We start from the raw sequence: 15,405 nt of genomic DNA, 5'->3' as shown, positions 1-15,405 counted from the left end.
GGCATTAAACAAGAGCAGTTAGCATTACACAAGGGCAGAACGTCTGGATGTGCACTGCTGAATAATCAGACTAGGTAAGCAAGCAAGGAAAACAGCGAAAAATGTCAGATGGAGCAATAATAACTGACATGATCCATGATAACATGATATTTTTAGTGATATTTGTAAACTGTCTTTCTAAATGTTTCGTTAGCATGTTGCTAATGTAGTGTTAAATGTGGTTAAAGTTACCATTGTTTCTTACTGTATTCACGGAGACATGAGCCGTCGTTATTTTCATTATTAAACACTTGCAGTCTGTATAATTCATAAACACAACTTCATTCTTTATAAATCTCTCCAACAGTGTAGTGTTAGCCAGCTAACCACAGAGCATAGCCTCAAACTCATTCAATATCAAATGTAAACACCCAGATAAATACAATCCGACGCATGCATTCAGTATGCATGACGAACACTTTGTAAAGATCCATTTTGAGGGTTATATTAGCTGTGTAAACTTTGTTTATGCACTGTTTAAGGCAAGCGCGAGCTCTGGGGGCGGAGAGCGCGCGATTTAAAGGGGCCACAACCTGAAATCAGCTCCTTTCTAATTATGCCTCAAAATAGGCAGTTAAAAAAATTTAAAAAAAATCTATGGGGTATTTTGAGCTGAAACTTCACAGACACATTCAGGAGACACCTTAAACTTATATTACATCTTTTAAAAAAAAAGTTCTAGGGCACCTTTAACTTAAAACTTTACATTTCCGACATATGGACATTACTTGGACAGTCACCTCTGATAACATTACTCAAAATTGTAATGTAGACACATGCATTTTTGTGTATTGTGAAATATGAATTGATTTGAAGTCAATTATGACAGATGGTCAAAATTATGAGATAAAAAGTGACATAAAATTTCAGTCATGCTGTCATATTTTGACTTTTTCCCCTGGTTTCACTGACGAGTGTTAAGCATAGTCCAAGACTAAAATACATGTTTAAACTGTTTTAACTGAAAGCAACTTTCATTGGCATATCTTAAAACATTTCAGTGCCGTTGTTTGGTCTCAAGATGCACACAGTAAAGTTTTTTTCTAAGGCACATTTATAAAAGCTTCTTAAATGCCCTAATTGAACTAAGGCCTAATCTGTCTAATCTGTAATAAGCTCCGTCTGTGGTGCCTTGATCTCAGAATTGATCATTTCTTGATCACCATGAAATGGGCTTCCATTGTATGGACACAAAAAAATTATTAAAAAAAGACAATCTTCAAAATCTCTTCTTCTATGTTCTACAGAAAAAAAATAAAGTCATACATGTGTGCGTATGTCAGATAAAAGACAAGTTATAAGTTTGTAGATGGCTCTTGGGATTAATTATTCAGAATTTAAAATTCAGTTAGAAATCTTCTGTTGGATAGTTGATTATAACACCATTTTCAGTTGCTGTTATTATTCTTTTTACTTGAGAATTCCTATAAATATTACAATTCAAAAGAGAATTGTTCTTAGGCTAAATACAGACTCAACAAATGTTTCCTGAGGATGTGGACTGATAAATCGAGCATGTGCAAATGAACTAAAGTAGACCAGAATAATCTCTAGTGTTTCTCTGCAATCTGTGAGGATGACATCATGGAACAGTTACATGTGTGTGTAATGCCGAACTCAGGGGCCTCTACTACCAACACCCTTCTCTGGGGACGGTTATGCAAGAAAAAGCTTATGCAAACTCTGAGAGCGAAGGGTTTAGTGAGAATATTTATTTTATCGTTCAATACTATATATTTTGTTATTTACATTTAAAAACACATTTAAACATGCAAATATTTATATAAAATATAACCAACACAGCTCTGAGTTCGACTCAGTAAGTCTGCGCATTGGGCTCTAATAGGTGTGTAGCATGCATGTCTCTGGTCATGTTGTTTTTCTCTCTGAGTTTGGCTTGTAGTAACGTGTGCTCCACCACTCCCATCCGAACATCCATCTGCTCAATCTCCTGCTTCAGCTTGGTCAAACTCTGACGGATCTTCACCACTGGAGCTGCAACACAAAACACAGACAAGCATAAACTACAGCTCACAAAAACAAACTGCACCATCAGTAGGGTGAGAGAGTGTTTGTTGTGTGTGTGGTTTACCTCCATCAGACATGCTGCTGCCTTTCTCTTCCATTTCCTGTTTTACTTTCTCTAGCTCCTCGCTGATCTGAAGCATAAATATATATTCTTGTTTGTTATTTGAATACAATGAGCACTTAACCATTGTGAGCACTTAACCTCATCTTAAAATAAATAAATAAATAAAACTTCTTATTCCTATCCTTTTACATCCTCTAATCCCTCTCTAATGTATTTTATGATAATCTGAGCACTTTATTGTGAGCACTTCTTGTCTATTTGCCTCGTCATGGCGACTCACTTGTTGTATTCCTCACTTGTAAGTCGCTTTGGATAAAAGCAAATGTAAATGTAATGTGGCTATGTGGACATAGTATAAATTTCATTTATAAAAAAAAAAAAATAAAAAACACTGATGCTTTTTAAATGTTACTTTGTGGATATCAAAATCATGAAAATATTTTAGACTCACCTCAGCCAGAATCCTGGTTCTCTCTGTGACGCCTCCACTGGCCTGCTGATAAAGCTCTTTTACCTGATGAACAAAAACATGCACATGCGATTGACTATCCTGGGTTTTGATTGGTTGAGGATAATATGTGTTTAACCATTCTGCGTTTTGAATGGTAGTGACATAGTAATACATATATAATAGTATGTAAAAAGTACTAGATTTAAGGGTTTTGATTGGTCGAGCTGTTTACCTTGTTGAGCTGTGCTTGTGCTTGGCGGTATTCTGAAATGAGATGCTCCAGCTGAGTATTGAGGTATTTCTCACGACTGCTCACTTTCTCCAGAGTTTTACTGATGTCCTCCCTCAGCTTAAACAGACAACCCTGAACACACACATAAACATACTCAGGTTTAATATTTCACATTAAATATATTTTTAAAAGCATCTGTTTTGGGTGGATGGATGGATGACCTTAGCATCTTGCAAGGACGTGTTGATGCCATCTTGATGTTGATGCATTTGATCAAGGTGAATCCTCCAATCCTGGAACACAGAAACCTGTTAGTATTCAGCCAATCAGAGTCTCTTCATCACCTTGCAGGTGAGATACAACGATTAAAGGCTGAAGAATTTGAGACCTTGTTGTCGGTGCGGATGGTGACTTTAAGTTGTGGGAGAACTCGCTCCACCTCCAGATTCCACTCGGCAGCATCAACGTCTGACTCCAGAACCACTGCAGGCCTTGAACCACTAAGATCCTAAACACACATACAATATCTACCAGTTGAATTTTACTGTACTTACTGGGTAAAATGCTACTTACTAGCTCTTTAAGTTATTAATAAACATCCCTCCTAACTCAGTATAATTGGGCTATTGATGCTTTACAAATATATGCACAAATATAACTCACAATCTCCAGAGAAAGAAAGTAATTACTCCTTTCAGGTTTATATTATATGTAACGGATAATCCACGGCTAGCTGTGCATCAAATGATTTTAATGCACAATGCGGATTGCATTCAAATAATTTAATGCACAGCTAGCTGTTGATTATCCTGCTTATACCATGGTCATTTGCCAGCATTGACAAGTTAAAGTTATTAATAATGTGTGCAGTGCAATATTCAACCGGAAGAGTAAAAATTTTTTCATCAGCTGTGGCTCATTAGATCTAGCATTCTGCCCGCTTTAAATAAGACGAGATGAAGATGAAGATGATGCAGTGTAGCAAGATCACATTTATTTGAATGAATTATAGCATTTATTTGAATCAATTGTCGAGAGAGAAAGAAATATAATGCTGAGAAATATAAGAAAGGGATTCAGTAGTGAAGCTATTTTATTAATAAAAGTCGTGGGGCAGAGTTAAGTTTCTGTGCTCTTAATTGTGTGCGCAGTGCTATCTCCGATCTCTGTGTGTGTGTGATATGTGTGTGTGCTACAATGGAAACAGCACATTAATATAAAACGGTGATTAAACTGACTGGAACTATCTGTGCATTAACCAGTTTTAATGCACACCCACCAGCCAATCAGAATCGAATATTCAGACAGACTATGGTATAATATTATATAAAATGCACCTGCTGATATTTTAAATAAAACTTACACTCTGATTGGTTCTGGTCTTCAGTGCATCTAGATCAAGTCCGTCCTCTTCCTCATACTCCTCGTCCTCCTGCTGAAGATACACATTTTTAATGAATGTATGTGTGACTCACAGTCATGTCTTCCTCCATCTTACTGTGTGAATTAGGGGTAGCCCATAGTAGTAAACATTTATAATATGATATTCTCTATTTTTGTTCATAAAATATTACCCATTTGGTTTTATATATTGTATCCTTTGATGCAGAACAATATCCAAAGTAAAAGAAAGGTATCACATTATTTGAATACCATTTTTTTTTAGAAGTGACATAAATTGCAACAAAATACAATTTATCTTAAACATTATACAAAAATGCCATTTGTCTTCTTGGCATTGTTTTTTATATAAACAAACACACAGTCTTTTTTTCTAGCTTCGCAATAAATCATTTCTTTGCAGACATTCAAACTAAAGATGTTTTTTTTTATCATAATGTTTATGTCTTTACTATTATAATTATTAGTAGTATTGTGTAAAGACATATTTATATTTAAACATAATGTACATAATGTGCAGTTGTATATTATTTTTGCATATGTATGTATGTACCCAGAATTCCTGGAAATATAAACTCCTATTGTGTTTGTACACACAAATAAAGTTAATTGTGATTCTGATTTTGCAACTTTTTTGAGCCGTTTACTTGAAGTAGATATAATCACAAGATATAAGTACACTGTTAATCCAAATATGATTTAATAAATCCTGAACTGTTTACTCAATCCAATTTACAACAGTAAAAAAAAAATGCTAATAGGAGAGTTTGACAGACAGTAGCAGTAAATGAGGAAGGTGAAGCTTATAATAGAGTTTAAGTGTGACTCACTGTCATCTCTTCTTCCACTTTACTGAGGGTGAGCTCAGCATCATCTTCCTGCACACACTCGTCTTCCACCTCCACAGACGGGTACAGAGGCCTGATAAAGGGAAAATACCAGCTGTGTTATTGTTTATTTATAGTGGGAACAGAAAGTTTGTGAACCCTTGTGAAATGTATGGTTCTACTACAACAAGATAATATTATTAAGATTTTAAAACTAAAGAAGCAAATAGCATCATCCCAATCTGCATTCAACTCAAGGTGTGTGCCATTGTGTGTATATGTGTACCTATTCCAGGTGAATCCTTTACTCTTTAGAGCTTTTTCTACCAGCTGGTCTAGAACATAACAGACATGCTCTCCAGATCCAGACTTCAGCTTAGATGGGGGGAAATCAACCTGGCCACCCTATAAACACACAAACACATTCAGTGATAATCATGAAATCCAAATGCACTCTTGTGAGGGTGTCATCATTGTGATAATGTCTCACCAGGGCACGCAGCTCAGATAAGATGTTGGAGACGGTGGCGTTGGGGTCGTCGTACTCCTGCGGTGCGTCAAACGGCCGTCCGCACAAGGAAATCAACCAGGCGGAAATTACACTGAACATATAGAACTGTTCTCCGGGATTTGACAACACGTGAGGGCTAGACACAAAATAATGCCTGAAAAACAGAGAGAAAACATGTATTTGAACAAATTTCTGTTCGAGAAGACACACAGATACAGTATACAAAGATTTGTTTGATTTAGGCCTAATCTGAATTATTTTTAAACAGTTAGCTCACCCTCATGTCATTCCAAACCTGTAAGACCTTCGTTCATCTTCAGAACACAAATTAAGATATTTTTGATGAAATCCAAGAGGTTTTTTTTATCTCCCATAGAAAGCAAAGAAATTCAAGGTCCAGAAAAGTAGTAAAGACATCGTTAAAATAGTCAATCTCCTCTCTATCCTGTCATTCTCCTATGCAATTTATGTTGAAGACACATTGCAGAGCTTCCGTGTTTTACGTCTGAACATCATCACAGGCATGCCTTGTGCTGCTCACATGGACAGCGTCGGCCAATACTGAGCCGGCGTCCGGATGTAAACATGGAAGCGCTGCACTGCGTCAACTGCGTAGGAAACTGGCAATAAATTAGTTGTTTTTGTTTTGTTTTTGCACACAAAAAATATTCTTGTTGCTTCCTAACATTAAGGTTGACCCACTGTAGTCACAATGACTATTTTAACAATGTCTTTACACCGTGTGCAGAATTATTAGGCAAGTTGATTTTCTGATCATATTTTTTTCCCAGGCACATTTTACCAATTCCAAACCACGTCAATCTTAATAACTACTATTAATATTGTTTTTAATCATTTATAAGTGATATATAATTGCTCATAAAGGCTGGAAATGAAAAACGCCTTATATTCAGGTGTGTAGAATTGTTATGCAGGTTTTCTTTTACAGACAAAATGAGCCAAAAAAGAGATTTAACTCAGACTAAAAAAGTCAAAAAATATGAAATGCTCATGAGAAGAATGCAATACTAATGAAATACTAGAAATTGCAAAGTTAAGGCATGACCATTGGACAATGAAATGCTCATTGGGTCAGCGGGGTCATACAAAAACAGCTGGAGAAGAAAAGACACATGTTAACTGCTAAAGAATTAATAATTAAGGTAAAGAATTAAGTGTGAAACCATCAGGAACCCTTTAGTCTCCAGCGCCACCATTTTCCAGAACTGCAACCTACCTGGAGTCTCCAGAAGTGCAAGGTGTCAGGATCTCAGAGACTTAGGTTAGGTAAAGAATCCTAAAAAATGACCCACACTTAATAAGAATCACAAGATGAAGTGTAGTAAAATACACAAATATCGGTTTTATAGACAGACAGATTGAGAGTGACTAGCACCACATCCTCTTGTACCACTGTTTGAAGAATTCATCTTCCAGAATCTGGCAGTAAGTTTTGGAAGATAATTTTTAGATCCTATCCTGAAATGTCCATCTAACAGATATGGAATAAAAATGATCTTCCAATTATATTTCAGGATTATTTAGCTAACCTAAGTCTCTGAGATCCTGACACCTTGCACTTCTGGAAACTCCAGCTAGGTTGCAGTTCTGGAAAATGGTGGCGCTGGTGGTTCCTGATGGATTCACACTTAATTCTTCACCTTAATTCATAATTCTTTAGCAGTAAACATGTCTTTTCTTCTCCAGCTGTTTTTGTCTGAGCCTGCTGACCCAATGAGCATTGCACTGTCCAATGGTCATCCCTTAACTTTGCAATTTCTAGTATTGCATTAGTATTTCATCCTTCTCATGGGCATTTAATATTTTTAGAAATAAATCTCTTTTTTGGCTCATTTTGCCTGTAAAAGAAAACCTGCCTAATAATTCTGCACACTTGAATATAAGGCGTTTTTCATTTCCAGCCTTTATGAACAATTATATATCACTCATAAATTATTAAATACAAAATTAATAGTAGTTATTAAGATTGATGTGGTTTGGAATTGGTAAAATGTGCCTGGAAAAAAATATGATCAGAAAATCAGCTTGCCTAATAATTCTGCACACGGTGTAGTACTTTTCTGGACCTTGAATGTGGTAATTTCGTTGCTTTCTACGGGAGATAAAAACCCTCTCGGATTTCATCAAAAATATCTTAATTTGTGTTCTGAAGGGTTTGGAACGACATGAGGGTAATTAATGACAGAAACCCTTTAAAGTTTTACTTAAAAGTAATCCTAGTTATGTTTTTATTGGGCTGAAGGCTGCTATCACATTGTGCTTATGCTCCTCAAAGAAAATAAAGCAATTGCTTGAGCTGTTTGCTCACATTTTAAGTTTTTTTTTTACTTTGAGTTATAGATTTATTGAGTTATAAGTCTCTTTGGTGATAAGATGATGATTTGTATTTTATTATAAGCTGGTTGTTTAAAAGTATCTACTATAAAACGTGATCATGCATTATCATCCAAATATGTACACAGTAGCGATTCTGAGTCTCTCACTCACCTGGACAGAGGTTTGATGTTGTGTTTGTCCAGAACCTGCTGCTCATAATCCAGAACTTTGAGTTTATCCAGCAGATCCTCCATCAGCACGAACGTCTGATAGACCGAACCGGGTCCGCGCTCTTCCTCCTCCGCCATCCCTCTCTCTATCACTGTTCACATTCAACAAGCTTTATTGGCAAGGCAAAATGGGTTGAAAGCTTTATTAAACACCATAGATATGTATACAGGCACATATACACACATATTTCTCCTACTCTCTGTGTGTTTTTATCAGTCGTTTCCCGCAGCGGACTCAGGATGTTGTAGTTACTGTCGCCAAGAATGACGTCAGAGTCAGACACGATATGATGGCCATGATAGGAAACAAAATAATAGTACTGAATAGTGATGGATAGTAATAAAGAATGAGCAATAATGAATAATATAAAACATTTAACTTGTAAATAAAACGGCAATAGCAAGCAGAAACTCTTAACATGACTGTTTGACTAAACGTTTTGTGCTGAGGGTCTTATAAGAGTGCTGCCACGCGCTGGAGCGGAGAAGAAACGGTGCCACAGCACAGACAAGGCAGTGTTTGTATTCTTCTCTCAACATTCCTGTCTGATCCATGAATACACGCATAGTAAAAGTTTAAGAGATGCTTATCTATTTATTTTATTTTATATTTATTTTAAACATATTTATTATATATGAAAATTAAATTAATAGTATGATTAAATTATCATGCATTATTGTGCTCTGTTTTCTAGATAAACTGTGTGCCAGTGTATGCCTCATGTTAGGTTGCTATGTGCTGGGCAGAGCCGCTCAGCTGTTGAGATTAATTCCAAGAGATCTTTTTTTGGCTGATGGGTCATTCTTTCTTTCACTCTGCCAGTCTGTCTCTATGATGTTGGTGTGTGTATGAAATGTTTGGAGATTCAAATGTTCTGAGTTTCAGTCCCCTGCTTAACTACCAGTGTTTTGGACAGATTCATCTGCTCTTTACATGGTAATCAAGACACACACTCAGAGAAAAAGGACACATTAGACAGGATATGTTTTCACATTTTAATACATTTCACATGTGGCTTATGGTATCAGAAATGACACAAACATCTAGTGTTTGCACTCTTAATTAATTTGGCTTCCCAACACACATACTCATATACACTTTCACATTTCGGAGCACGTTTTATGAAAAATTCCCCTCTTTCTTCCACTTACTCAGTAACCTCTTTATCTGTATTTTATATACGTTTTTTCCATCCATTTCTCCACAGTTTCGGTGGTGTTGCTTTTTTAATCCTCTTGAATACGTGTCGCCCCCTCTTCTGATACTGGACCCTCCCGCTTGTTCTCGGTAACCACCTCTGTGTATGTCACATCTGGGCTGGACTTCCTGCCTTTGGGAGGAGTCACAGCTGGCTCCGCCTCCGCGCCCTCCTGGCCCTCAGCGACAGTGCGTTCCTTCTTCAGTTTGATTTTGAACGATTCTTTAGTGGGTGCTTTCTTAGCAATGTTTTCCTTCAGCCTCTCGCTGCTCTGACGTATCTTTTCTCGCTGCTCAGGGGGCACGATCTTCTCACCCAAGTTGTTGAATTTGGTTCCGAGCGTTTGGCCCGTCTTACTCAGGCTGTCCTTGGTCTTACTGAGGTTTTCCCGCGTCTTATCACGGGTCTTGCTCATGTTCTCTTTGGAGAACGCAGCTTTGATGTTCTCAATGCCTTTTAACCCGCTCTGTTTCAGACGTGCTCCCCGGGATGACTCAGCCTCCTCTACCACCATGTACTCTTCATCAGATGATAGGTCAGCAGGGATTTCATACTCATCTGGCTCAACTTCTAGGTTAGCAAGCCCTGCCCCCTTGGGAGTCTTGGTAACAGCAACAGAGGGAACTTCAGTTTCACCCTGTGGTGTCATAGGAGATAGGAGAGATTGTTATTCACACACTCAGACTTCACCAACTCCCAGAAGGTTATGGAGAAAAACTCTGTGCTGTTTGTGTGGATATATATATAACTGTACATAAAAACTTTAGTAATGAAACTGCAGTAACAGGTTTGATAGAGGCCTGGGTTTTTTACGCTTTCTTGCAACAATGTCAAACTCACCAAGATGCAAGTCATTAAGCTGATTACCAAACATCAATTTCAATATTAACATATTTAGATTTAATTAATAAAGGGTTAGTTCACCCAAAAATAAAAATTCTGTCATTAATTACCCTCATGTCATTCCAAATCCGTAAGACTTTAGTTCATCTTCGGAACACAAATAAAGATCTTTTTAATGAAATCTGAAAGCTTTCTGTACCTCCGTTGACAGTCTATGCAACTACCACTTTCAAGCCCCACAAAGGTAAGGCATCATAAAAGTAATCCATATGACCCAAGGTTTAACCTCCATTTCATGAAGTGACATGAGTGCTTTGCACACACAGAAAAAAAAGTAATTTGTGCGTTCACGAGAGCACCATGACGCATGCATGTTTGTGTTGACGTGAGAGCAGACATTGTTGCGTGAAGACTGAGCAGACGGTGATGCACGTTGGACATTAATATTTTGTAAATAAAGTAGTAAATTGTTTTGTGTGTGTTTGTGTGTGTGCAAACAGAGCACTTGTGTCACTTCATAAAATTGAGATTAAAGGGTTAATTCACCCAAAAATGAAAATTCTGACAATTATTACTCACCCTCATGCCTTTCCACAGCCGTTAAACCTTCGTTAATCTTCGGAACACAAATTAAGATATTTTTGTTGAAATCCGATGATTCAGTGAGGCCTCCATAGCCAGCAATGACATTTCCTCTCTCAAGATCCATTAATGTACTAAAAACATATTTAAATCAGTTCATGTGAGTAATGTGGTTCAATATTAATATTATAAAGCGATGAAAACAAAATAACGACTTATTTAGTGATGGCCGATTTCAAAACACTGCTTCAGGAAGCTTCGGAGCATAATGAATCAGCATATCGAATCATGATTCAGATCGCGTGTCAAACTGATGAAATAACGTGACTTTGGCGCTCCGAACAGCTGATTCGACACGCTGATTCATTATGCTCCGATGCTTCCTGAAGCAGTGTTTTGAAATCAGCCATCACTTTATAAGTTGTTATTTAGTTTTTTTTTGGCAGACCAAAAATATTTAAAAATGAAAAATTCATCGCTTTACATCAATATTGAACCACTGTACTCACATGAACTGATTTAGATATGTTTTTAGTACATTTATGGATCTTGAGAGAGGAAATGTCATCCTCACGGAGCCATCGGATTTCAACAAAACTATCTTAACTTTTGTTTCGACGATTAACGAAGGTCTTATGGGTGTGGAACGGCATGAGGGTGAGTAATAAATTACATTATTTTCTTTTTTGGGTGAACTAACCCTTTAAACCACTGGAGTCACATGAATTACTTTAATGATATCCTTACTACCATACTGGGGCTTGAAAGTGGTACTTGCGTAGGCTGTCAGTGGAGGGACAGAAAGCTTTCAGATTTCATTAAAAAGATCATTTGTGTTCCGAAGATGAACGAAAGTCTCACGGTTTGGAATGACACGAGGGTAAATAATTAATAAAAGTAATTTTATTTTTGGGTGAACTAACCCTTTAAGATTTAAATGTAAATTTCTATTTAGATTTATTACATTGAAACATAAAGATGGATGATGAGCTTTACCTCCTCTTGGTCTTACCAAAACAAAAACAGGGAGCCTAAAAATGTAAAATGTTGGTTCAGTTACAGAATACAATTCATATACTTAAAGGGATAGTTCACTTAAAAATTAAAAATTGTCTTCAATTACTAGAATACATTATTAGAATAGTTCAGTTTGAAGAATATTTTAACAGTTTTTGTCAATAAAATGAAAGTCAGTGGAGTCCAAAACAACATTAGACCCCATTGACTTTCATTGTAAGGAGAAAAAAAAAATCTTCTTGGAATGACATGAGGGTGAGTAAATGATGACAGTTTTTCATTTTTGTCTGGACTATCCCGGTATAATTTCCCCATATAGTTTCAGCTGTTACATTTGGAAGGTCTACTATGATGATGATGCATATAAGATGATATGTCTAATGCACACTGCACATGAATAACTTGAAAACTAGTTAAAATCAACATAATACTAAGTGGTTGGTCACTTTTTATAAAACAGATTGTTCCAGTCCTTGATTCTGACTGGTTGATCCATGTTCAAAGCTGTTGTAAATTACACTACAAACATCATGCCTAACAACGCCCCTTAGCTGTTCTAAAATCCCTGTAAACCACGGCGTCACTGGGCTTATTGCTTTAATATGTCAGTCAGACAATCTCTTCCTGTTTAAGTGGGTGGTTCTTGGCAGCACAAGCAAAGTGGACTAGATTTTATGTCAGTCTAAAGTCTGGTTACTTATGACTACCCTTCCCTAGAGGACATTTTTGTAGTCTGTAAGAATGGATGTCTATGTATGTGTATGTATAAACTCCCTATTCAGGGAATAACCTTAAAGAGTCTCTTCAGCTGTGTTAGCAGCTCTAAATTAGGAAAGCTCAGAATAACTACACACAAACGCACACTTTCATACTCTCTCTCTCTCACACACACACACTCTCTCTCTAACAGCCTAATTTAGACTAATTTGTAACACATTTTCTCTAATTATTTATTGTGTATACTGAAGTGTTGCATTTCTCCATGAGGAGTCGAATATACAAGTTTGCCAGCATTTGTGCTATGCTAATAAGTAGAATCAAGCCTTATCATTATTTGTGTCCATCCCTAACAACACATTTAGGATTGGGGGCACCAAATATAATTGTTTAAGAATAGATCATTGATAAACCACATTGGACTACTAATCCGAACATTCATCGTTTGTGGTGGTTGAGGTCCAGTGTCACTCTGGAAGTCTCTTGAATGGACATATCAAAAATATCTTTATTGTCATCTGACACACTAACATAAATGCCTAGCCAATCAGCTTTAAAGGAAATTCTCAAGAGCACGCCCTATTGCTAATACAGCTTCACCATCAATCACCCAAAAAATCTGTCACATTTACAGTTGTTTTGTGAATTTTCACAAGCGAAGTCCAGTCATTTCTTTAGGAATCCACACAATCAGGAATTTTGTGTGAAGGCGAAAGATTTAGCAATGTGTTCAAGTTGTTTGCTGCTTTGTTTGAGAGAGACTTCTGTGTGAGCTGTGCTTCTTAAAGTGCTACATTATTGACAATGACCTTTTTCTGCCTATGGAATTTCACCAAAATTTCACTGACGTGACCACACCTTAACAGGCATGCAGCGGTTGTTAGCAATGGGTTTACCTGGTAGATAACAACCCTGAACTTGTTGCGTGTGAGCAGCTCATCCTGTGTAGTTTCCACCTTCTTCACACGCACGTTCTGTTTCTCCACACGTGAACGTACTTCTTTAACGTGCGTGCTCACGCGACGGGCTTTCTGCAGCAGTTTGTCAACGGTCGTCGCTGTGGCCCCGTGGTCACGAGCTAGTTTGACAAGCTCAGATTGGACGGCACCCACAGAGCTTTCGAGCTGCTGCTGCCGTTCCTCCATGCGCTGCTGACTAGCCTGGACGCCATCGATGATCGTAGACACGCGTTCCAGCAGAGAGAGAATCGACAGGGCCGAGATGGGCTGCCCGGATTCATCCTCAACCCCCAACATGACATCTCCTCTCTTTTCCATCTCCAATTCTCCTTTTCACACGTCCCTGAAAGTAATGCAACTGGGCCAGAGATGGGTATGGGGCCAGACTGAATCAAACACACAGTACAGAGAGAAACTGACACTCCAAGAGAGACTCCAGTGGAATCTGACAAACTCCACCCCTGTTCACACACACGGATATAAATGCATGGATATAAATACAACTGTAAGAGGATACTAAGACATTTTTGGAAACTGTATCACAGAAGCATTGGAAAGCCCCATTAATTCATACATTCCCTTAATGTGTGCATGTGTTATAGTAGCTTGTGGTATGCATAATATGTGTTGCTTTCTCAGCTCTGAAATATCTAAAATGACAGTGGCATTGATCTAGAGCGCATATGTGTGTGTTTGTGTGATGAGGTGGACTTACTTTTATAAATCTGCCCCCCTGTGGCATAACATCAACTCAACTGAAGCCAACAGCTGAGGAACGCACACACACACACAGTGTAAACTGACCTTGGAGGGGTTTCACATTGGTGTTTTGACCTCTGACCTCACATTAAGTGAAAACTGCATCTCCCAGCATGCACTTTGGGTCAGTGAGGAAAATACACTTGTACTTTAAAAATAAAAATACCTAGAAGATAATGAAAAACAATAAAGACATGACATTTTCCTTAAAACTCACTTTATAAATTTTTACTGAGTTTAAACAGATTTGACATGCAAACTTTCACAGGCCTTCACTTAATATCATGTGACTTGATTTACAAACTGATTTGTAAGACTGATAAATGCACAGCCTCTCACTGTCACACACTATGATGACCTTTGGATTGCTTGGTTTTGGATTGTGTGCTATTATTAAGCTTTCCCAGTTTTATCCACCTTATTTTTTTATGTGGAAGTAAGTTATTTCATGTCAATGTGCGAGACTTTCGATTCATTAGCTGCTATAGGTAAACAACTAGAAGAATAACAAAGTGCAGGGAATGATAAAAATATTTGTGATTTGTATTTATGATTATCCTAATAAATCAAAACAAAATCATAGCAAATACCAGTTTGCAACATCAAGCAGCATAATGGACTGTTTTTGTACAGCTAAAATAACTGACATGAGAAGCCTCGCATATTTAAGTTAAAATGGTTATACCTGGTCTTACATTAAAAATTAGGATAGAAGGTTAAATATATAAAAAGTAAACAACAGATTTTGGCAGGAGTAGGCTTTACAAACATTCTCTGACATGCTTTAACCTCTGGTCCCCAAGATCCACCATTTGAAGTGTGAATTCAGTAATTCAATAAATATGGAGAGTTTGGACACTAAAAACAATCAGACATAACATTTTTTTTTTTTTTTTGGAGTATGGAGTAATCCATGCCAAAGTCACAGAGCTATTGTGTTGTGCGTGGTTGCCAGGGCATTGCTATGTAATTGCTAAGGCTTTCTGTGAGGTTTTTTTTTTTTTTTTTGCATGTTTCTATGTGGTTGCTAGGGTGTTCTGAGCAGTTGCTTACTGGCCAAAGATAATAGATTCCACCCCAAGTGTCAGTACGGTCTCTTAGTACAGTGGCTGAGAGCTCAACATGCTGCAACTGCACAGTTTCACAAAACATGTGCTGCAAATACTCACAACGTAACCAAATACAGAAACACGCAGCAAATACTCACAA

General features: G+C 37.3%; 2 protein-coding genes across 6 annotated transcripts; both read right to left on the bottom strand.

The window, feature by feature from the left end:
* Positions 1 to 918: 918 nt before the first annotated feature.
* Positions 919 to 8,492, bottom strand: ift57 (intraflagellar transport 57 homolog (Chlamydomonas)). Of its 4 annotated transcripts, none has more exons than XM_067363109.1 (12): positions 8,305 to 8,492; positions 8,062 to 8,212; positions 5,533 to 5,707; positions 5,329 to 5,447; positions 5,046 to 5,136; positions 4,178 to 4,249; positions 3,203 to 3,322; positions 3,036 to 3,107; positions 2,815 to 2,946; positions 2,583 to 2,645; positions 2,132 to 2,198; positions 919 to 2,034 (listed from the first exon to the last, which is right to left on the bottom strand). In XM_067363109.1, the coding sequence occupies exons 2-12, from the start codon at positions 8,196 to 8,198 to the stop codon at positions 1,856 to 1,858; spliced, it is 1,227 nt and encodes a 408-aa protein (XP_067219210.1). In that variant the 5' UTR covers positions 8,199 to 8,212; positions 8,305 to 8,492; the 3' UTR covers positions 919 to 1,855. The 4 variants fall into 4 exon arrangements, with proteins under 4 accessions (XP_067219210.1, XP_067219211.1, XP_067219208.1 ...); XM_067363110.1 differs by having other exon boundaries at positions 8,062 to 8,230; positions 8,318 to 8,492; XM_067363107.1 differs by having other exon boundaries at positions 8,318 to 8,492.
* Positions 8,493 to 9,137: 645 nt separating this feature from the next.
* Positions 9,138 to 15,344, bottom strand: cavin4a (caveolae associated protein 4a). 2 transcript variants are annotated; one of them, XM_067363466.1, is made up of 3 exons: positions 14,242 to 15,344; positions 13,375 to 13,898; positions 9,138 to 9,956 (listed from the first exon to the last, which is right to left on the bottom strand). In XM_067363466.1, exons 2-3 carry the CDS (start codon positions 13,753 to 13,755, stop codon positions 9,348 to 9,350), a joined length of 990 nt encoding a protein of 329 aa, XP_067219567.1. In that variant the 5' UTR covers positions 13,756 to 13,898; positions 14,242 to 15,344; the 3' UTR covers positions 9,138 to 9,347. The 2 variants fall into 2 exon arrangements, with proteins under 2 accessions (XP_067219567.1, XP_067219568.1); XM_067363467.1 differs by lacking the exon at positions 14,242 to 15,344 and having other exon boundaries at positions 13,375 to 13,902.
* Positions 15,345 to 15,405: the final 61 nt, after the last annotated feature.

This window comes from Chanodichthys erythropterus, chromosome 16, assembly GCF_024489055.1.
Source record: "Chanodichthys erythropterus isolate Z2021 chromosome 16, ASM2448905v1, whole genome shotgun sequence".
Classification (NCBI taxonomy): domain Eukaryota; kingdom Metazoa; phylum Chordata; class Actinopteri; order Cypriniformes; family Xenocyprididae; genus Chanodichthys; species Chanodichthys erythropterus.
The sequence above is the reverse complement of the archived record's forward strand: the minus strand, read 5'-3'. Positions and strand labels throughout refer to the sequence as shown.

Bases quoted from the DNA above. Each gene is read 5' to 3' on its own strand.
- cavin4a (XM_067363466.1), bottom strand. From the start codon at position 13,755: ATGGAAAAGAGAGGAGATGTCATGTTGGGGGTTGAGGATGAATCCGGG. The intron at 9,957-13,374 runs GTAAACCCATTG...ATGACACCACAG, and splicing joins TCAGGGTTGTTATCTACCAG to GGTGAAACTGAAGTTCCCTC.
- ift57 (XM_067363107.1), bottom strand. The intron at 5,448-5,532 runs GTGAGACATTAT...GTGTGTTTATAG, and splicing joins TATCTGAGCTGCGTGCCCTG to GGTGGCCAGGTTGATTTCCC. The intron at 4,250-5,045 runs GTGAGTCACACT...GTGTATCTTCAG, and splicing joins AAGTGGAAGAAGAGATGACA to CAGGAGGACGAGGAGTATGA.